The sequence below is a fragment of the Carettochelys insculpta genome, chromosome 24, assembly GCF_033958435.1.
Source record: "Carettochelys insculpta isolate YL-2023 chromosome 24, ASM3395843v1, whole genome shotgun sequence".
NCBI classification, from domain to species: domain Eukaryota; kingdom Metazoa; phylum Chordata; order Testudines; family Carettochelyidae; genus Carettochelys; species Carettochelys insculpta.
Window position 1 is genome coordinate 12,513,825 of NC_134160.1, and position 21,503 is coordinate 12,535,327.

The following is a 21,503-nucleotide window of genomic DNA, read 5'->3' on the forward strand; positions in this document are numbered from 1 at the left end:
TATACTTCTGCAGATAGTTGACTTAAGGTACACAATTCCTGCTATTTGAATAAGGTAGCTGGAGTCAATGTACCTTAGACTGAGTTACCATAGGATCTACATCATGGGGGCCGATGGGAGAGAAACTCTCCCATCAAGTATCGGAGGGGTAGCCGTGTTAGTCTGGATCTGTAACGGCAACGAAGGGTCCTGTGGCACCTTATAGACTAACAGAAAAGTTTTGAGCATGAGCTTGTGTGAACACAGACTCGCTTCATCAGATGCTGGTCTTGGAAATCTGCAGGGCCAGGTATAAATAAGCCAGAGCAAGGGTGGGGATAGCTCAGGCAGCAAGGGTGAGGCTTACTACCAGCAGTTGATCTGGAGGTGTGAACACCAAGGGACGGGAAGCTGCTTTTGTATTTAGCCAGCCATTCGCAGTCTTTGTTTAAGCCTGAGCTGAGGGCGTCAAATTTGCAGATGAATTGTAGCTCAGAAATTTCTCTTTGGAGTCTGGTCCTGAAATTTTTTTGCTGTAGGATAGCTACTTTTAAGTCTGCTACTGTGTGGCCTGGGAGATTGAAGTGCTTTCCTACGGGTTTTTGTATATTGCCATTTCTGATATCTGATTTGTGTGCGTTTATTCTTTTACATAGAGACTGTCCAGTTTGTCCGACGTATATAGCAGAGGGGCATTGCTGGCACATGATGGCATTAGTTATATTGGTAGATGTGCAGCTGAATGAACCCACGATGGTGTGGCTGATCTGGTTAGGTCCTGTAACGGTGTTGCTGGTGTAGATATGTGGGCAGAGCTGGCAACGAGGTTTGTTGCATGGATGGGTCCCTGAGTTAGAGTGACTGTGGTGCGGTGTATAGTTGCTGGTTAGGATTTGCTTCAGGTTGGCAGGTTGTCTGTGGGCAAGGACTGGTCTGCCTCCCAAGGCCTGTGAAAGTGGGGGATCATTGTCCAGGATGGGTTGTAAATCCCTGATGATGCGCTGTAGAGGTTTTAGCTGAGGACTGTAGGTGATGGCTAGTGGTGTTCGGTTGGTTTCTCTCTTGGGCTTGTCCTGTAGTAAGAGGCTTCGTGGCACACGTCTGGCTCTGTTGATCTGGTTTTTTCACTTCCTCAGGTGGGTATTGCAGTTTCAAGAATGCTTGGTAGAGATCCTGTAGGTGTTTGTCTCTGTCGGAGGGGTTGGAGCAAATGCGGCTATATCTTAGTGCTTGGCTGTAGACAATGGATCATGTGGTGTGTCTGGGATGGAAGCTGGAGGCATGAAGGTAGGTGTTAGCAGTCAGTGGGTTTACGGTACAGGGTGGTATTGATGTGGCCATTGTGTATTAGCACCGTGGTGACCAGGATGGTCTCCCATCAACTTACCTTACTCTTCTCGTCGGTGGTTGAGTACAGGGGCTGATTGCAGAGTGATCTCTTGTCAATTTGATGTGTCTTCACTAGACCTGCTAAATTAACTCCTAGCACCTCAGTCTCAGAGCCTCAGACCTCACTGTTGTGTAGCTGAAGCCTCTTTCTTCTTTGAACCCTATTATAGTGTTGGCCTTCACATCATCATCTGGCAACGAATCCCACATTGCTTCCGCTATGAAGAAATACTTCCTTTTTACTAATTTTAAAGCTGTTACCTATTAATTTCATTGGATGATCACTGTTTTTTGTATTACGTGAAGGGAGGAATATACTTTTCACTTTCGCCACCCCATTCATGATTTTATAGACTTCTATTGTAGGCCTTCTTAGTTTTCTTTTTTCCAAGATTGAGCAGTACATCTCTTCTTAAATGGAATATGTTCCAAGCACTGAATCATTTTTCTTGCTCTTTGTACCTTTTCCAGTACTGATGTATCTTTTATGAGATAGGATGATCAGAACTGCATATGCTGTTCAAGGTTTGGGTATACCACAGATTCCAGCCATGCAAGAATTATTCTTTCCTGTGACCAGGTATTTGCAGATGCCAGTAATGTGATCATTTAATTAAAAGCTGTGTAGTAATATACATGCTCACTGAGGACTGAATTAAGGTTTTCTTTCAGCTGCTTGTCCATATACATATTCCACTACCAGTGTGTATGTGCCATAGGCCTGAGTTTTGACTCTCTTGGCTAGCACTATCCACTGTGGTTGGTCATACCCTGCATTTCCTCCCACCCCACACCAACCACATTAAAAGTGCAGAGTGGCCTGCTGCCAGTCATTTTCTCTTGCTGCCTCTAGCTTTGAAATTGAGCTGCTCCATGTCTGTTTTCAATGTATTTTGTGCACTCTGTTCATTCCTGGTAAGTATTGTCCTAATCCCCAGTTCTAGATAAGTCATTTGCCAGTTGGTGCCATAGTTGTTTTTTTCAGATTACAATTCCCTTTAATCAGGAAAATCCTTGTTTTTCTTTCTGGTATCAGGGTAGCTAAATTCTAAGTCATCTGGTTTCAAATATCATCCATTACAGTGCCCACCAAATGAAGATCTTCTGTGTTGAACAGAATGAAAAGCTTGGCATATTTCATGAATCCTTAAACAGGATGCATGAAATCAGCCTCATCACTCCAGATCTCTGTGTAAGGTCCCGTTTTTCAGAATGTGAAAGTTTGTCATACACACTAATGTGTGCTCGCTAGTAAGAGTTACCCAATGAGTGCTTCATGGCTGGACAGAATTTCTCGTTGGTTGCTGCTGCTTCTGTGTGGACTAATCTGTTCTAAGCAAAGTTTAGCTTTTGTCCTATGTGAGAGTTGCTATTTTATTTTCATTCCTATTTACCACACTTTTCCTGTAATCTCTTCTGCTTATCTTTCTTCAGAACTTTGTGTACGAACTAAATTATCTTGCCTTTTTAAAAAAAACAAAGAAAAAAAGGTTGTCATTTTTTTCCTGATGATTTCCTACTACATGTTCCATATCTCAAGCAGGTACTGAAACCAGAAATAGATTCTGATTATAACAAGTGCTTTCACATTATATCTCCTCCTCAAAGCTCTTTAAATTGGAGTAGTAGTGCTGTACATTCAAATATGACTCCATTGTTAAGGATTATGCAAATTTTCACCTGACCCAAATTCAAACCACTTAAGGGCTACGTCTACACGTGCCCCAAACTTCGAAATGGCCATGCAAATGGCCATTTCGAAGTTTGGGGCACGTGTAGACACGGCCAATATCTTACAAATGTAATTTTATATCTAAGTAAAATTTTTCACAGACAAATTAGACAAGCTTTGTGATATTAAGTGGTTTAGAAAAATCTCTTCACTATCTTTTCCTTATTCTTCTTCTAATTTATCATTACTCCAAAATGGACTGACCTGTAAACTTCAGATTTTTTGAGACGTTGGGCGTGGTAAGGACCTGTACCTTTTTCCTCTTTGGAGTTTGGTTGGCAGAATTTGGTTACTGAAAGTAGTTTATGGGCTCTGTATGCAAGCTTTGGCAGGGAGGAAGGTCACAATAGCAGTGTAAGAGCTTCATGAATTGCACAAAGGGCACAGTGCAAGCCATAGGAACTCCACATAGCACTCTGTGGTTCACATTCAGACTGCTGAGACCCTGCAGTTGCATGATGCAAACTACTTATGTGCAGAACAGATTCTTCTTTGAGTAGCTACAAATATATGTTCTGCTGTAGAGTGCACTCTCGCAACGCAGAGGAGTTGGGGAATTGGGGACTTTTGCCTAACGGTATCTGGGGGTTGGCACTTTGATCCCTACAGCTGTTAGCCCTCTCCTGCTATTTAAAGGCATCGCAACTCTGACCCTCAGTTCCTTCTCACTATCCGTGGCCAGTGTCAGTGGTGTTTGTGATATTTGATGGCTTTTCCATCTTGGTCGTCTGAGATTTTTTTTGTTCTGGAATAACTTATCGTCCTTAGTTTTAACTAAAAGTAGCTAGAAAGGATAGATAGCTACCTTGGGATGCCCTATCCAGAGTATAATATTCAGTCGTGTGGGGTGACTGTTCCAACTGGTTATCCCCACACAATGCATGTTATGGAGAAGGTCTCATTAAAAAAGGTGCTCCATCTGCATTCCTTTTGAGAAAAGACTGCAAGTTGCAAAGGACTTGAGACTCAAACTGCGTCTGAAGGAGTAGGTGCTACTGCCTAAGTGGAACTGCTTAGCTCATTGCCTCAGTAGGGTTTTCTCTTAATGTTTCCAGCCTCTCCCTTGTATTCCATGAGGCAGCCTTTGTTGTCTCTCTAACATCTGCAAGGAGAGTAAGTGAACCGTCAACATTCATGGCAGAGCTCCCATTACATGCAGTTTTTCAAACTTCAGTTGAAAGTAAATTCACCTTAACCGAAGGATCTACTTACTACTGTTCTTCCCTAAACTGAACTCCAATGTGGGCACCTCACATGTTGGATGGGAGTGGGTCCCTGTAAGCTGAGCACTTGGATGGCCTCCATCCAAGAGGATCGGGACCTCCCAGCTGATTAATAAAGCACCCACTGCCACTCAGTCAGTAGCATGCACATCTACACATGCTGTGGTGCGCAAAACAAAATTTATTCTGCCCATGGACGGAAAAAACTTAGCAGGAATGTTTATCTCTATTTTTGACGTTCAGGTTAAAAGAACTGAAGGGGGCAGGGAGGCACTGCCTTCAGGTTGCCTACCAAGGAGCTAAGGGTCACCCTACAAATACAGCTTGGTAGGGTCTCTAATTTTGGCATGCTGCATGCACACATATCTGAGTGGAGTATATACCCGCACCTCCATTTCCAAGAAGAGTAACAGAATAGGCAAGTAACCATCTTTTACTTTAGGAAGTCTGAAACTTGGAGGCCAAATTGTAGAAAAATAAAACAGGTCTCGGAAATAAGAACTGTTCTACCACCAACTGGCCTTTAATGCCTTCCACTTAGCACTTTCAGAGCTGCTAAATAATGCCTTGGCTAACGCATACCTGGCATACTGTTCTTGTGGACACACTCTGCTCCCCAGAGATCATGATCATTAACATCCATTGAAGTACAGCACTCTAACTGTCCCATGCTGTCTAGAACCAAGCAGTATATCTCCAGTACTGGGCCTAAGATCCAGATTTACAGTGCTAGGTTTGAACCCATATTGCTCAGAGCATTAGCAGCTGAAATTAACCGATCCAGCTTTGTGTAATTCTAGCTGTAATTCTAATGTCTCAAGAAAGAATTGAGAATTCTGTCACCTAGTTATTTGAGAGTACTTTCTGTCCAAATTCTCACCTAAAAGTGCTCTCTTGGGGAGATGAAGTTTTATACAGCTTAGAAAGTGGACCCAGCTTGTGGTCATTCTGAAGAGATCGTCTTGTCTGAAATTGTAATGACTCTCTCAGTTTTGTAACAATAATTGTACAAAAGAGACTTGTTACTGTGTATTTTACCAGTCATTGGGAAACATGAACAATAAGCTCTGGATGAACAGATAGGCTTTGGGAAGTTTGAAAATTGTATACGATGGAAGCCAAGTAGTTAAAGAGGTGCGACACAGTTGTAGTTAATTAGGAGTTATTATTTAAGCAGTCAAGGGAACACAGCCCTGAAGAGCCCGTATAATAAATAATGTATAAAGAGCACTGGGGAGATGGATTCCAAAATTATAAATAGATGAAATGCCAGCTAACCCATCTGCCCTCTCAGCCATCTTAATTGAACTGATACTTTTGCAGGAGTCTCAGCAGAAGTGAGACTTGAGTGGCCTAATGGCCATTATAGATCAGTGCACCAATGGTAATATGTGCAAAAAGGCAATGTGGAGGAGGTTTGTATTTGTGGGAGTAACAGGCATGGGGACCTTTTTATGTAGCTTCTGTGGAATCTGTAGGCCTAAATTGCTGATGGCGCAGAGTAACTAGAGAGTAAACAAGTAGTCCTACCCATGCTGCCTTAAAGCATGCAGGTCAGTGCAGTGTGTGCTAACTGAACTTACCAGCACAGCACCTCCTTTCAACTGGAAAAGGGGAGGAGAGGAGGAGAGCTGAACAAAAATCGATGAGTGAAATGGAAAATAATCATTATGGCGGTGTCTACACTCCCACCCTCCTTTGAAGGAAGGATGGCAATTAGGGTGTTGGGAATTTACTAATGAAGTGCTGCGCTGCATACGCATCACTTCATTAAACAAATTCCGTCCCCCCGCAGCAACTTCGAAGCTTTAAACTTCAAAGTACTGGCATGCGTCCAGCTGCGGCTCACCCGCCCGTACGTCAAAGTAAATTTTGAGGAGTAAAGGGACTTCGAAGTTGCCCCAGCACTTCAAAGTACCAGCAGGTGAGCTGCGGCTAGACGCGTGCTGCTACTTCGAAGTTTTAAAACTTTGAAGTTGCCTCAGGGGGGATTTGCTTAATGAAGTGCTGCAAATGCAGTGCAGCACTTCATTAGTAAACTTCCAACACCCTACTTACCATCCTTTCTTCAAAGGAGGGTGGTAGTGTAGACAAGCCCAATGTGTTTTGGGTGAGATCACAGCTCAGACATCCTAATGAATATCCAGGCTTTTCCACTTGATTTCATTGTATCCCTCTTGGATGGCAGCATGGCTTCTTGGTTGCTTAAGTGCAAATGCTCTGTGCTGTAATTTCAGACAGCATTAATCTTGAAATATTTATTACACTGTTAAAACACTAATTATTTGTCCAGCTGTGAATCAGTTCACTTTGTCTCATACATAATGCAAAGTCTCCTTTTGAAATGATTGTACATCCTCTTAAATTACAGCACTGGGGTTTTGTTGCAGTGGAGATGGTTGATAGTTGTTTTGTATGTGTCTTAGACAGATGATGGCAATGGGGACTTAGACCCTGGAGTCCTGCTCACTGCTCAGACCATCACATCAGAGACCACCAGTAGCACGACCACCACACAGATTACAAAGGTAAAAAGGTGATACTAACGGGACTGGTATGAAAACTGAAAATTCTGTTGGTGCTCATAAGCCACAGAGCTCAGTTGGTCTTTTCCTGCCAAATGTTTAGTTATTCAAATACTTTCCCCTCCAGTTCAGTTTTCCCCTTTCTCTGCCCTGAATTCTGCCCGTCACCAATGCAATTCTGAATCACTTAGAAATGGACGTTGTCTTGCATTCTGGAGAACTGGACCACAAGTTTCAAACTGATCCTGAGGCAGTTTTGAGAATGTAGTATCAGTGTATAAGCCAAATACTATTTTTTAATTTTAGCTGTAGCTAGCCTTTCAGTTACATGCTCTTGTGTATAGTAATTTGAGTTCTGTTTAGAACTCCTAATTAATGCGGAGTTTGAGCTAAACATGATTAAAGTTGGGGAAAATTAGCAAATCAGACTTACCCATGAAAAGTCATGAACTTCAGAAAGTTTGAAGACTTGAGTTTAGTTATAAGGTACAGGAAAGTCCCCTAGTTCTAGAGCCATGTCACATTTCTGTCAAAGATTTAGCAAAACCTAAAATGCTTAGGTAATGCTTAGGTAACGCTGTCGTGGCTACAGTAAATGCCCCATCGCTATGGTCTTCCTGCATTTATATATAATTTCAGTGCAGAGTTTCAGGGTGTTTTGGATTTGAACATGCCTCTAAACAAAAACAAATCAAAACTGTGGGGGCTGTGCCCCCTGCCCACTATGCTTACCAACCCCCCTCTCTTCCCAGGATTTGGGGATCCATGCAGCCCTTTCTACTGCCTCCAAGTCCCCCAACTCCCGGTCTGTCTGCCGCCTGGGAAGGCTTGCGGGAGGTTGCTGTGGGTCAGGGAGCCAGGATGGCTGAGGCTGGCCTCCCTTTCCCCTATCCCCAGCCCTCCTCCCCACCCTTCCCCTTTTCTCTTCCTCTCCCAGTTCCCTGCCACCAGTGCTGGGACTCACCTGGAAGGGGAGGAGCTGGGAGCAGGCACCATCACCAGGCCATGGTGGGGAGGAAAGGTGCCTCTCAGAACTGAGTTCTTTATTGACACGTGCTTGTTTGGTTGGGAAGAAGGGAATGTTGTCCTATATACACTGAAGTGAGACGTTTTTGTTTCCTCTCACTCTGATTCAGTTGTGCCAGTTTCACAGTAACGTTGTGCAGATTGGCAGTGAGTTTGTTTCTTCTTTGAAAGCCAGCCTCAATTGCCTTTGTAACTCTTTTGCCATTGTTGCACAGTAGGCTATTATAGCATGGCTTTCTCTCTGTTACTAGTAGCCTATTAGTAATCTACATTCTTTCATACTAGACTGTAAAAGGTGGCATATCAGAGACCAGAATTGAAAAAAGAATTGTCATCACAGGAGCTGCAGACATTGACCACGATCAGGTGAGCAATTCTGTTGTTACACAGAAAAGGCCATTTTAGTTTTACAAATCACTAATCAGTTTTTTTAACCTGCATATTATTTCTGTGGTCAACGGTCAAGTTGCCTCACTTGGGGTATAGGGTGAGCATCCAGCCTGTTTTTACCAGGAGAGTCCCTTATTTAAGCTGTCCCACAGGCATTCCGACCTTTTTAAGAAAATGAGCAAATTGTCCTGTATTTTGTGGGGCTCCTGCTCCCTGGCACGCAGCGTCTTGGGGCGACAGTCTTGGTAGCAGCTCCCACTGGCATGGAGTTCCTCTGTGGGGAAACTGCCCTTGCCTCTGGGCGACTATTGCATTCTCTGGTGCCCCCCTGCTGGGAGGCTACACAGCCCCCATTCGAAGTGCCTCACCGTGGAGCAACAGCCCCTATGGCCAAGGAGCCCTGATGTGGGACAGCAGATCCCCTCTCCCCAGGGGCTGGTGTCTCATATTTGCCGTAGGGCAGTGTAGTCACCCTCTTGAGGTGAGTACAGTCATATAGGTTGTAGCCCAGGGAAGCTGGCCTAGGCTAGAAATGAAATGGCTTGTCTCTGTGGAAAAGAGAACTTCTTTTTTCCCATCTGTACCCTGTGTCTACATGAGCCCCTTCTTTTCGAAAGGGGCATGTTAATGAGTGGGTTTGAAAGATGCTAATGCTCATTAGCATAATGGCAGCCGCAGCGATTCGAAAGTGCGGCTTTTCGAATCGTGCGACGCCCTTGGAGATGGGACCTTCCAAAAGGACCCCCCACAGTTTTCAAAAGCACTTCTTCCAATCACCAGATAGGAAGAAGGGCTTTTGAAAACTGGGGACGGGGGTCCTTTCGGAAGGTCCCATCTCCACAGGCAGCGCGCGATTCGAAAAGCCGCACTTTCAAATTGCTGCCACCGCCATTATGCTAATGAGGCGCTGCATATTCATTCATTTCAAACCTGCTCATTAACATGCCCCTTTCGAAAGGAACGGGCTCGTGCAGACCCAGCCGTAGCATTTCATCTGGAAGCATAGATCTGGCTCATTTTAAATTATTTATTGTCAGGAAGGTGACTGCAGATGTCCCTGTAGTGCAACATGCTCCTCACATATTGTATGTCTTCAAGTTGTAACTGACTGATACACAGGCATTTACTTCAGCAAAGACATAGTGTAGCTGGGGCGGAGCAAGCTGAATACTCTTATGCCACGTGTATTAACACAGAATTCTGATTCCAGAAGCTTTTATATGTGGCAGTAGTCCAAAGTATTTGCTCGGCTTTGCAAATACTGCTGGCTATTTACAGTGTCTGGTTTTTAAAATCTGAGGACACACCATACTTACCATGAAATGATTTCTGTCACTTACACTGTCCTGAGCTACAGAAGGCAAACACATCATCATGAGATGTCCTTTGAGCTCTTAACTCTGAGCAAAACAGTTTCTAAGGAGTCTCAAATATCACAGTTTGAATTAAATCTTAGTGAGTTGCAATCAGCAGTAACCTGAGTCCAGCAGATATTTCATATCAAAAAGTAGTATGTTTGGCAATTCCAGTAGGAAAGAAATCTAGGACTGGAATAGCAAGAATTGTGATTTAAATGTATATTGTCAGGTTGTGTCACAAGCATAGAATTTGTCTGCACTTTAATTGTCTCTAGTTAGCACTGTGTGTGGTACTGCATTTTCATATCCCTCTAGCTCACCAGTCTGTCATTATATGATGTACAGCAGTTAAGATGCTTATGTGTATTTCCCTTCAGTGTGAAGTGTTTTAGTTAATGTATTTATAAAGGCACTGCCTGCCCAAGTATCTGCTGTAGTCAGACCAGGCTTGTTGCATGCCCATGACTTCCAGAAAGAGCCAGATGCTGTAATAGTTTTCTCAGCTTGAAGCTATAAGCAGATGTCACTGTAATCCGGGCCAAAACACATTTCCGTAGAAGCCAGTAGTCCATCTCTTTCTACATTATCAAAAATCTCAAGAGTGGAAAGCTCATGTATTCAAGTGTATCAAAGCTGAAAGCAATTAAAGTTTAGAAGTAAACAGCCTTTGTCATTGATCACGATATTTTTCCAATGGTTAAAATATTGACCTTGGAATCTGGGTATCTGCGTTGTGTCCCAGCCTCTGATACTGACTGTGTGTGACCTTTAGGCAAGCCCTGCTCTGCCTTAGTTTACCTGTCTGTAAAATGCTGTATTGCACATCACATTTCCAGTGGGTCTGGAGGGTTACGTGTTTGTAACGTCCTTGGAGAGCCTTTGTTGAACAGCATTAGGTAGTGTTGCCATTTTTTTTCTATTAACGTACATTGGCTCAGGAAAGATTTATTGGGAATTAGTATGAAATGTGGGTTTTAACAGAGGACTTGCACACTGCCACCTGGGAATGTCTTGTATTCATTTAGTTTGTGGAGGAGGAAATCACTAGAGAAAAATTATGACAGGATACCTCCTTCAACCTAGTAGCAGGCTGCATGGCTCTTTCCCCCTTTTATACAGGGTACTCTTATTTCCTGCTTTTTGATGAGCTCATTTTCACATGGACAACATGCTCCACTATGCAGAGCTTAGTAATAAGAACAAAATATCAGAGAAAGGCACAGTTAATGGACCCAAGCAGTAACAGTACCCTAACTCGGTATTTGGTAACTCTTCTTTATCAGAGATAATGAGCTTTTCCTAGAAATGAGAGATACATACAGTTCTCAAAACCACTGACCTGCTGCCAAAACCTGAGCCAATAAATTACTGCTCTTGTTAATTTTTCCTTTCCCATCATAATAATACTGTGGTCTCACATGAACATTAAGCTGTTATTTAGGCCCTTTTCTGGTGTGTCCAGTGGGGGTAATTTTTTTATATAGCATTTAAAACTACTCCAGACACTCAACATTAACCTGAACAAGTAGTGTTGTATGTTAGTCACTGCTCTTAGAACCACATGCCACAGAGCAGAGCCAAATTAGCATACCTCAGTTGAGATCTGAGATTTTTTTCCCCAAAACAGGAGGGTCTGTGATTTAATTCCCAAATGCTTTTTTTCTTGACAATCATCCTAGTCCCGTTATGTGCCATCACACAGCATTCTGAATGGAGGGGTTAACACTCCTAAGCAAATTCAGCTCTAACTTTTCAAAGTTAACATTCCCATGAATGTCTGTTTAGTCTTTCCATTTCTACAGTTGCCTCCAGCATTCATTGTGTTGTCACGTAGTGCGTCTTCCATCTAATTAATCTCCATTCAGCCTGACTTAATATTTTTCCAGTGCAATACAGTTTTTATTTCATATGCTAAAAAAAGTCTCCTTGGTGGTGGTAATTTCATCCTAAATCAGCAGATAATCGACTTTTCATTTAGCTCTTTGGAGAACTGGGATGTGGTTCCTGAATATACTTCCTGCGGTGAAATTTGTTCCAGTTGTCATAAACCAATCTGTTGTAGAAACTGGTCTTGTAAGTTTGAGATGCAAATACCTATTGTCAGTAGCAAATCTGGATGCTGTTAGTTTTCATTCAGATTTTTAATTTGTGCCGTTGTATACATCTTATGTAGATGACCTTTAGTTTTTCCATTCGCTAATGTTTTCTTCTGAGAAACAGTTTTTCTTCTTCGAGTGTCCCCATGGGTGCTCCACATTAGGTGTCGGGCTCGCCCGGTGCCGCAGATCGGATCTTCCAAGCAGTTTCTGCCGGACCACGCATGCGCCAGTGCGCACCACTCCCTTCTGCGCTCCTGGCCACGTGCGCGATCTGGTCCCTGCCAGTTCCTCTTAACCGCCGTCGGCTGCAGACGGAATCCGACTAGGCTACGGCCAAGTTAGCGCATTCAATGGTTTTTAGCTGTTTTCTTTAAAGTTTTCAAGTTCTTAGTCTATTGTTAAGTTAGCCAGTTGTTATTTTCAAAAAAAAAAACAAGAAGAAACAACAAGCGGGACGGAATTCAGTCCGGTCCTAGTAACAAGCGGATCACCGGAGGCCAGGAGCCTAGGGCCATTAGCCCTCCTGCCGCGGCAGGCTATCCGAGAGGGGGAAAACAGCACAGAGAAGGTGCTAAGTACCCCATTAACAACTAAAAGACTCACCAACAATGTCCTCTTCAGGATTCAAGAAATGTGAGTCTTGCTGAGAGGCAATGCCAGCGTCTGATGGGCACAGTCACTGTATAAGGTGCCTTGGGGAGTCCCATGTCACGCAGAAATGCTCCTTCTGTGCAAAATTAACAGCCAGAGCAAGGAAGGACAGGGAGATGCGGCTTAAAATGCTGCTATTCGACAAAGCCCTCCAGCCAGACGTGCTAGAGTGGCCACAGCAGGAGGGACCCTCCGGGGCCCATAAAAGGAAAACTGCCTCCCTCACCCCATCAGCGCAAAAATGGAGGAAAGTCTCCCCAGCCCGATCCCTGTCGGCAGCAACAGCGAGCGGGACAGGAGGAGCGCACAGCCCCCAGCCGCAGCAACAGCTGATCAGCGGTGGCACAGAGAGCCACGTGGAGGTGACTCAGCCTCCGATGATCAAACAGCCGCTTCGCACTGCAAGCAGGGCGGCGGCTAAACAAGCGCCATTACCGGCGGCACCGCAGGCAGCGGCACCGACCCCCGGGGAACCGGCGGTGCAGAGTGCGCAGGCACGCAGCCTGCAGGCACAGGAGGACACCACCCACGCGGCACCGCCCAAGAACGTGCCGAGCACGGCGTGGACGGGGCCGAGATCCCCTGCACGTCAGGGGGTGGAGCCACCCCCTCAAGGGAGGGGGAAGGCTGCACAGAAAACAAGGCACCGCAGCCCCTCTCCAGACAGGGCTGCAGAGTTGCTTTCTCTCAGCCCTCCGCTCATGCTGCGGACTCCAACTAGAAGGCAGGGGTCCCCCCTAGCCTACCCGGAGCCCCCATCTCCATTTTTACAACCAGCCTCGCCCTGGCTGGGACCACCCTCACCCTTTTTGGGGTTTGAGCTGCTGGAGTACTATCACAAATCGCTCTCTCCAGTGTCCCATGTCTCTCAATGATCTCGCTCCCCCAGCCGCAGGGGGTACGCACCAAGGGAGTGGTCCAGGTCACCTTCCCAAGAACAGTGCCCATGCTGCCATGGTCGTCCCTATCGTGCGGGGCATAGACACCACTGGCATTCTACCAGGGAAAGATCCCCACAGACGGTCCTGTATCCCCGAGGGCAATCGCGAATGGGGACAGAGACTCAAGTATCTCAGGGGGAACTGGTTATGGAACCCCGAGATTTTCCCTCGCAAGCTTCCAGCGAGCGGATGTACCATTGCCAACAGGAACCGGAAGGGTCCAGAGAGGCGTATCCTAGTGGTTCCTCGCTCTCCTCCCCGGACGAGGCTACGGCCCCGGGGGACGTCCATCCTCCGGACGATCTCAAACAGTTTCAAGAGCTGTTTAAAAGGGTGGCCTTCACGCAAGGCATCCAGACAGCAGAGGTGCAAGAGAAACACCATAAGCTCCTCAAAAATCTGAGACATCCGGCCTCCTCCAAAATAGCAATACCGCTTGACGAAGCAATCTTGGAGTCCGCCACTACGATATGGCAGACCCCTGCGACTATTCCGCCTGTCCACAAGAGAGCGGACAAGAAATACTTCGTGCCGGCGAAGGGCATGGAGTTCCTGTTCAGCCACCCACAACCAAATTCCTTGGTGGTAGAGTCATCGCAACAAAGATCAAAGACATCTCAATTCAAGACAGGGGGAACAGACAAAGATGCCAAGAAGCTAGAGCTGTTTGGCAGAAAGGTCTACTCCTCCTCCACACTACTGTTGCAAATGGCAAATTACGCAGCGCATCTAGCGAACCACAATTTCGACAACTACACTAGGTTAACCTCCCTCATGGACTCGCTTCCAGAGGACAAGAAACCGGTGCTCAAGGCCATCGTGCAAGAAGGCTACGTGGCCTCGAGGACGGGAGTTCAGATCGCCCTGGATGTTGCGGACACAGCAGCACGCTCCACAGCTATGGCAGTGGTGATGCGAAGGGAGTCCTGGCTCCAGACTTCGGGTGTACCGAGGGATCTGCAGGCAAAGATCGTTGACCTTCCCTTCGACACGCAGAAGCTGTTTGCTGAATCAACTGACCCGGTCCTTCATTCCAGTAAAGATTCAAGAGCCACACTTAGGACCCTGGGGATTTACACCCCTCCATACAGAAAGAAAAAGTACTACCCTCAACAAAGACGGTACCAGTACCAGCCACAGCGTCCCCAGTACCACAGGGGTTACGAGCAAGGGCGACATCAACAGCACCAGCAGTACAGAACTCCCAGGCGACGTTCCCAACAGAGCCGTGCGTCCTCGGGGCAGGGCCAAAGGCCACAAGTTTGACACACAGATCCAGGGCTGCGCCATCACTACCATCGCACAAGGTCATCCGAAGCTGTTATTCCACCATCGCCTCCGACCATTCTACAACCAGTGGCAAAGGATCACCACAGACAAATGGGTGCTGGAGATCATAGCCACGGGGTACGCCATCCCCTTCCAGTCGCTCCCACCGCCACGACCTCCACCCAGGCCTCACCTCCAGGAGGCCTCCCACGTAGCGAGGCTCAAGCAGGAGGTAGACCATCTCATGCTCATAGGGGCAGTGGAAAGAGTGCCGGAGCAACTGCAAGGAAAAGGGTTCTACTCGAGGTACTTCCTCACGGAGAAAAAGACAGGAGGCTGGAGGCCCATCTTAGATCTTCGAGGCCTCAACCAGTACCTGCGCAAGCAACGCTTTCGGAAGATCACAATCGCCTCCATCCTTACGGCACTGGACGATGGAGATTGGTTCGCAGCCCTCAACTTACAAGACGCGTATTTTCACATAACTATCCATCCGGCTCACCGACGATTCCTCCGGTTCATGGTAGGCAAAGAACATTTTCAATACAAGGTCCTACCGTTTGGTCTCTCCTCGGCCCCCAGAGTCTTCACCAAGACCTTGGCAGTGGTGTCAGCCTACCTGCACAGACAGGGGGTATTTATATTCCCGTATCTGGACGACTGCCTACTCAAAGGGGCCTTGAAGGAAGAGGTACTATGCATAATGCGCGTCACAGCAGGCACGTTCTCTTCGCTCGGCCTGGTTATCAATCTGGCAAAATCAAAGATAGACCCCACATAGGACATAGAGTTCATAAGGGCACGCATAAATTCTATTACAGCGAGAGTGTATCTACCAGACACGCGCTTTCGGGCCATCGGCTCCCTCGTGCAAGTCATCACCTTCAGCCCTACGGTGCCGGTTCTGATGTGCTTACAGCTGCTGGGCCACATGGCAGCAGCGACGTTCGTAGTACAGAACGCCAGGTTACACATGCGCAGCATGCAGCACTGGCTGGCGAGCGTATACAAACCGGCAGCACACACCGTTCACAGGGTGGTGTCGCCCACGACAGAGGTGCGCAAATCCCTGCAATGGTGGGTAAACCCCAAGAACATGCTAACAGGGGTACCCTTCCACCAACCACAAATATCAGTTTTTCTTACTACAGATGCCTCCCACATAGGGTGGGGAGCACACATGGGCGAAGAGGTGACACAAGGACTGTAGTCCTCCACGGAACAGTCACTGCACATAAATATACTGGAGCTCAGAGCAGTGTTCAACGCCTGCAGACACTTTCAAGACCATATACAAGGCAAAGTAGTCGGGATCAGTACAGACAATACCTCCACCATGTTTTATATAAATCGGCAAGGAGGAGCTCGGTCCCGTGCCTTATGTGCGGAAGCAGTCCGGTTGTGGAACTGGTGCATCGCCAACAATATAACCTTGAAAGCCTCGTACTTACTAGGCTCTCACAATGTGAAAGCAGACCAGCTGAGCAGGCGTTTCGCACTCACGCACGAGTGGCGGATCCGTCCCGATCTGCTACGACTGATTTTTCACGCATGGGGCTTTCCCCAGATAGACCTGTTTGCCACTCAACAGAACAAGAAGTGCCCACGATTCTGCTCCAGGGCAGGACTGGGACGGGGGTCCCTGGGGGATGCATTCGCGATCTCCTGGAGGGGCCCCCTGATTTACGCTTTTCCTCCCACAGTACTGATCCACAAAGTCTTGCAGAAAGCCAGGAGGGAAGGAGCCCGAATGATCCTGATAGTCCCAACGTGGGATCGACAGCAATGGTTCCCCCTACTCCTGCGCATGTCGGACCGTCCACCGATGCCCCTTCCGGTGGCGCTGGATCTGCTCACACAAGCCCAGGGGTCCATAGTGCATCCGCACCCCCAAGGCCTGCGACTACAAGCGTGGTTAATCCATGGCTCAGCTCCCGAGAGAGCACATGTACGGAGGAAGTGCAACAAGTCCTAGAAAGTAGCAGGAGGACTTCCACCAGGAAGACCTACAAGCAGAAATGGACTCTCTTCACGGCATGGTGTTCTACCAAACAGCTAGCCCTCCTTTCGGTGCCTATACCTGTAATATTAGAGTATTTACTGGACCTCAAGAGAGGAGGATTCTCACTATCCTCGTTAAAGGTCCACCTTGCCGCCATTTCGGCGTTCAGACACGAAGAGGAAGGGCACACGGTATTCACCCATCCCATGGTTACCAGGTTCCTCAAAGGGTTGGTAAACCTATACCCCCCTCGGAAACCGCTTCCACCTTCGTGGAACTTGGACCTGGTGCTTAATGCGCTAACGGGACCACCGTTTGAGCCTTTAGCCACGGTTTCCCTCTGCCTCCTTACGATAAAGACGACCTTCCTTCTTGCAATCACGTCAGCTCGCAGGGTGAACGAGCTTGCAGCAGTTATGGCAACGCCACCCTGCACAGTATTTTCCAAGGAGGTGGTAACCATACGGCTGCATTGAGCCTTTGTTCCTAAAGTTTCTTCTGAGTTCATATTAATGAACCTATTGTTTTATCCTCGTTTTATCCAAAGCCTCATAACTCTAACAAAGAGGCGCGCCTACGCCTTCTGGACGTGAGAAGGGGGCTAGCCTTCTATATAGACAGGACCAAGTCCTTCTGGAAAACGGATAGACTCCTAGTCTCTCTCGCTCCCAAATCGAAAGGAGAAGGTCTCTCTTCTCAGAGAATCTCGAAGCACATCGTATCCTGCACGAAAATGTGCTACGAACTCAAAAAGACTCCTTTACTGGCCACGCCCAGGGCTCATTCCACTAGGGCGGTGGCGGCATCAACAGCCTTTTTCAAGGGCGTTGCGCTAAATGACATTTGCAGAGCGGCGACCTGGTCATCCTATGACACCTTCGCCAAGCACTATGCCCTTCACAGGGTATTCCAGGAGGATACCCAGCTCTCGACAGCGGTCCTTTCAGGGACAAGCTGTACATGATCCGATTCCCCACCTCCTATTTTGGGTTACTGCTGGGTAGTCACCTAATGTGGAGCACCCACGGGGACACTCGAAGAAGAAGGAAAGGTTACTCACCGTAGTAACGGTGGTTCTCCAAGATGTGTCCCCGTGGGTGCTCCACTACCCGCCCATCCTCCCCGCTTCGGATCTCTGTTTAGTGTTTTGCAGGAGCATCCGAGGCGGTTGGTCAAGGAACTGGTGGGGACCAGATCGCGCACATGGCCAGGAGTGCGCAAGGGAGCGGTGTGCACCGGCGCATGCGCGGTCCGGCAGAAACTGCTTGGAAGATCCGATCTGCGGCGCCGGGCAAGCCTGACACCTAACGTGGAGCACCCACGGGGACACATCTCGAAGAACCACCGTTACTACGGTGAGTAACCTTTCTTTACTAGCTAATATTCCCTGTTCTCCCTGGGACTGCTTCTCCCAACAACCTTAGTTAGGCCAGACTTTCTGTTCTTGTTATAAGATTTTCTGTTTGTTCTGTTAAAGTTGTCGTGAATAAGAAGAATTTTTGCAAAGGCTTGTAACAATGGACTCACTTGACAACTGCTTGGGAAAAGCTCATGTGCTTCACAAGTGCACAAAGATAGGATGGATCAAAATTGGATTGACTTTGGCAGTTTCCATTTCTTTGCACTCCCACTGGAATTTGCTGTAGATTCTAATTGCCTCTGAACTCCATCCGCCCTCTGCTGCCCAATAAGATGAAGAATTTCATACCTGGCAATGCCACTTGAACTTCTCAATCTAGAAAAAAAGTAAGGCTGCTGCTGCACATGCCACCGCCCCTCGCAAGTGGTGTGGTAATGAGGCAATTGAAAACAGGCTAATGAAGCTCTAATGTGCACATTCAGTGCCTCATCAGCGTAATGGCAGCCCCCGAATTTCAAAGTGCAGACTTCGAATTGCAGATTGACAGTGAAGATGGGGGCAGCTTTGAAATACGCACCTCATTTCAACATTCCTTTACTCCCACAGAACTAGTTGAGAGTTTTTAAACCCTCAGCAAACCGGTATTAGATAGACAAGGGCTGAACCAAGTGAAGGGAGAACAATGAAGACAAAAACAAACAAAGTCTGGTAGCGCTTTGAAGACTAACAGTATAATTTATTAGGAGATGAGTTTTTTCGTGGGACAGACCCACTTCTTCATATCAGGAAAATCCTGATGAATGAATGAATAACTGAGATGAAGAGCATTTAACATAGAGGCTGTGTCTACATGGGCACAAATCTTCGAAATAGCCATATTTCGAAGATTACTAATGAGGCGCTGAATTGAATATTCAGTGCCTCATTAGCATTAGGGTGCTTCCGGCTGCGGCGCTTTGAAAGCACCACTTTCGAAAGCGGACAGCTCGGCGCGGCTACAGGGGGGGTCCTTTTTGAAAGGACCTGCACCTTTCGAAATCCCCTTATTCCGATCAGTGAGCGGGATACGGGTATTTTGAAAGGTGCAGGCCCTTTCAAAAAGGACCCCCCGTGTAGTCGCACCAAGCTGTGCGCTTTTGAAAGCAGTGCTTTTGAAGCGCTGCAGCTGGAAGCGCCGTAATGCTAATGAGGCACTGAATATTCAGTTCAGTGCCTCATTAGTAATCTTCGAAATGGCTATTAGCATGGTCATTTCGAAAATTTGTGTCCGTGTAGACACACCCAGAGAGAGTTAAAAAATGAAATAAGATAGGACCAGGGAGGGCATGGTGAACGGGGGAATCAAAATAGTTTCTCCAAATGTCTATTAAGTTAAGTGGGCTGCCTGGGATCACTATGAATATCACAGCTGAGAAAACAGACCTTGCAATGCATGAGGTTATTGATGTCTTTGTTGACACTATTCACAAAATGAAGGGAGAGGTCAACTGGGGCTGCTTGCCCTAGATTGCATCTTTTCTTGAATACTAACAGAGAGTAAGCCGTGCTAGTCTATACACTATCAAAACAAAAAGCAGTCAAGTAGCACTTTAAAGACTAGCAAAATAGTTTATTAGGTGAGCTTTCGTGGGACAGACCCACTTCTTCAGACCATAGCCAGACCAGAACAGACTCAATAGTTAAGGGACAGAGAACCAAAAACAGCAAGCAAGGAGGACAAATCAGAAAAAGACAATCAAGGTGAGCAAATCAGAGAGTGGAGGGGTGGGGGGGAAGGTCAAGAATTAGATTGAGCCAAATTTGCAGAGGAGCCTCCATAGTGACTCGGAAAGTTCCCATCACGATTTAAACCATGTGTTAATGTGCCGAATTTGAATATAAAAGTCAGCTCGTCCACTTCTGTTTCCAAAACGGTGCGATAATGTCTCTTCAGTAACACAAATACCTTGAGGTCATTGACAGAATGCCCCATTCCATTGAAATGTTGACTAACTGGTTTGTGGATCTGGAGTGTTTTGATGTCTGTTTTGTGCCCGTTGACCCTTTGTCTAAGGGATTTAGAAGTCTGTCCAATATACAAAGCATCTGGGCATTGTTGGCACATGATGGCATATATGATGTTAGTAGAGGAGCATGAGAAAGTGCCTGTGATTCTGTGAGTAACCTGGTTAGGTCCAGTGATGGTATTTCTAGAGAAGATATGTGGACAAAGCTGGCAGCGGGCTTGGTTGCAGGGAAAGGTTCCAGGACTGTTGTTCCTGGGGTATAGACTGTGGCTGTTAGTGAGGATCCTCATGAGGTTGGGAGGTTGTCTGTAGGAGAGAACAGGCATGTCACCCAGGGCCTTCTGGAATGTAGCATCCTGATTGAGAATAGGTTGTAGGTCTTTAATAATTCGTTGCAGTGGTCTGAGTTGGGGGCTGTAGGTGATGACCAGTGGTGTTCTGTTCTTGGCTTTTTTGGGCCGATCTTGGAGTAGCTGGTCTCTGGGTATGCGTCTGCCCCTGTCGATTTGTTTTTTTTACTTCTCCTGGTGGGTAATTCAGGTTTATGAATATTTGGTAAAGTTCTTGTAGTCTTTGGTCTCTGTCAGTTGGATCAGAGCAAATGCGATTGTACCTAAGAGCTTGACTGTAAACAGTGGATCTCGTCACGTGTGCAGGATGGAAACTAGAAGGGTGTAGATAAGTATAGCGATCAGTAGGTTTTTGGTACAGTGTGGTACTGATCAGGCCATCCTTGATTAGTACTGTAGTGTCCAGGAAATGTGTCTCTTGCATGTTGTAATCGAGGCATAAGTTGATGGTGGGGTGTAGATTGTTAAAGTCTCTGTGGAATTCTTCTAGAGCCTCTGTATCACGGGTCCAAATCATAAAGATGTCATCAATGTATCTTAAGTAGAGGAGTGGTAATAGGGGACGAGAGCTGAGGAATCGTTGTTCCAGGTCAGCCATAAATATATTAGCATATTGTGGGGCCGTGCAGGTGCCCATAGCAGCTCCACTAATCTGGAGGTATAAATTGGGTCCTGCCTCCATTTCAGTGGGAGTTTTGCTATGGTCTTCAGTGGGGCCAAGATTTCACCCAGTGTCTAGTGTGGCAGAGACTGAAGTGAAATTCACTTTAAGCTCTTCAGCAGCGTGCAACACAAAGTGCTTCTCTGAAGAGCTGTTTCTTTTGCAGGTTCTTGTACAGGCCATCAAAGAAGCAAAAGAGCAGCACCCGGACATGTCTGTGACCAAGGTTGTTGTCCACCAGGAGACTGAGATTGCTGAAGAATAGCAAGGCTAGGTAAGCAGATAGAAATCAGTGTTCTGACCCACAAGTTCTGGTGCTGCTGGGCTCACTTGAGGAGGGACCACCTGCAGCCAGAGAGGACCAGTCATCACAATCTCACAAATAATCTGTTGGAGCCTTTTTTTGGTTTCTCTTGGAATCTCAGTATTTTCAATAAGATCTAGCAAGGCAATTCTTGTAAATCCAGAAGCAGAAGGTGCACAGGTATATAGATTTGCATAGCTCTTCACATATCAAGGTGTCTTACAGACTTGAACTTACA

The 21,503-nt window shown here is 46.6% G+C and overlaps 1 protein-coding gene across 26 annotated transcripts in view; it reads left to right on the plus strand.

The window, feature by feature from the left end:
• Nucleotides 1-21,503, plus strand: part of EPB41 (erythrocyte membrane protein band 4.1) — a 217,682-nt gene that overhangs the window by 190,043 nt on the left and 6,136 nt on the right. For all 26 annotated transcript variants that reach the window (XM_074976554.1, XM_074976553.1, XM_074976561.1 and 23 more), the window contains 3 exons: nucleotides 6,750-6,851; nucleotides 8,160-8,240; nucleotides 21,128-21,235. In XM_074976554.1, the coding sequence (XP_074832655.1) occupies nucleotides 6,750-6,851; nucleotides 8,160-8,240; nucleotides 21,128-21,226 (282 nt within the window). In that variant the 3' untranslated portion in view covers nucleotides 21,227-21,235. The remainder of the gene's footprint in view (nucleotides 1-6,749; nucleotides 6,852-8,159; nucleotides 8,241-21,127; nucleotides 21,236-21,503) is intronic.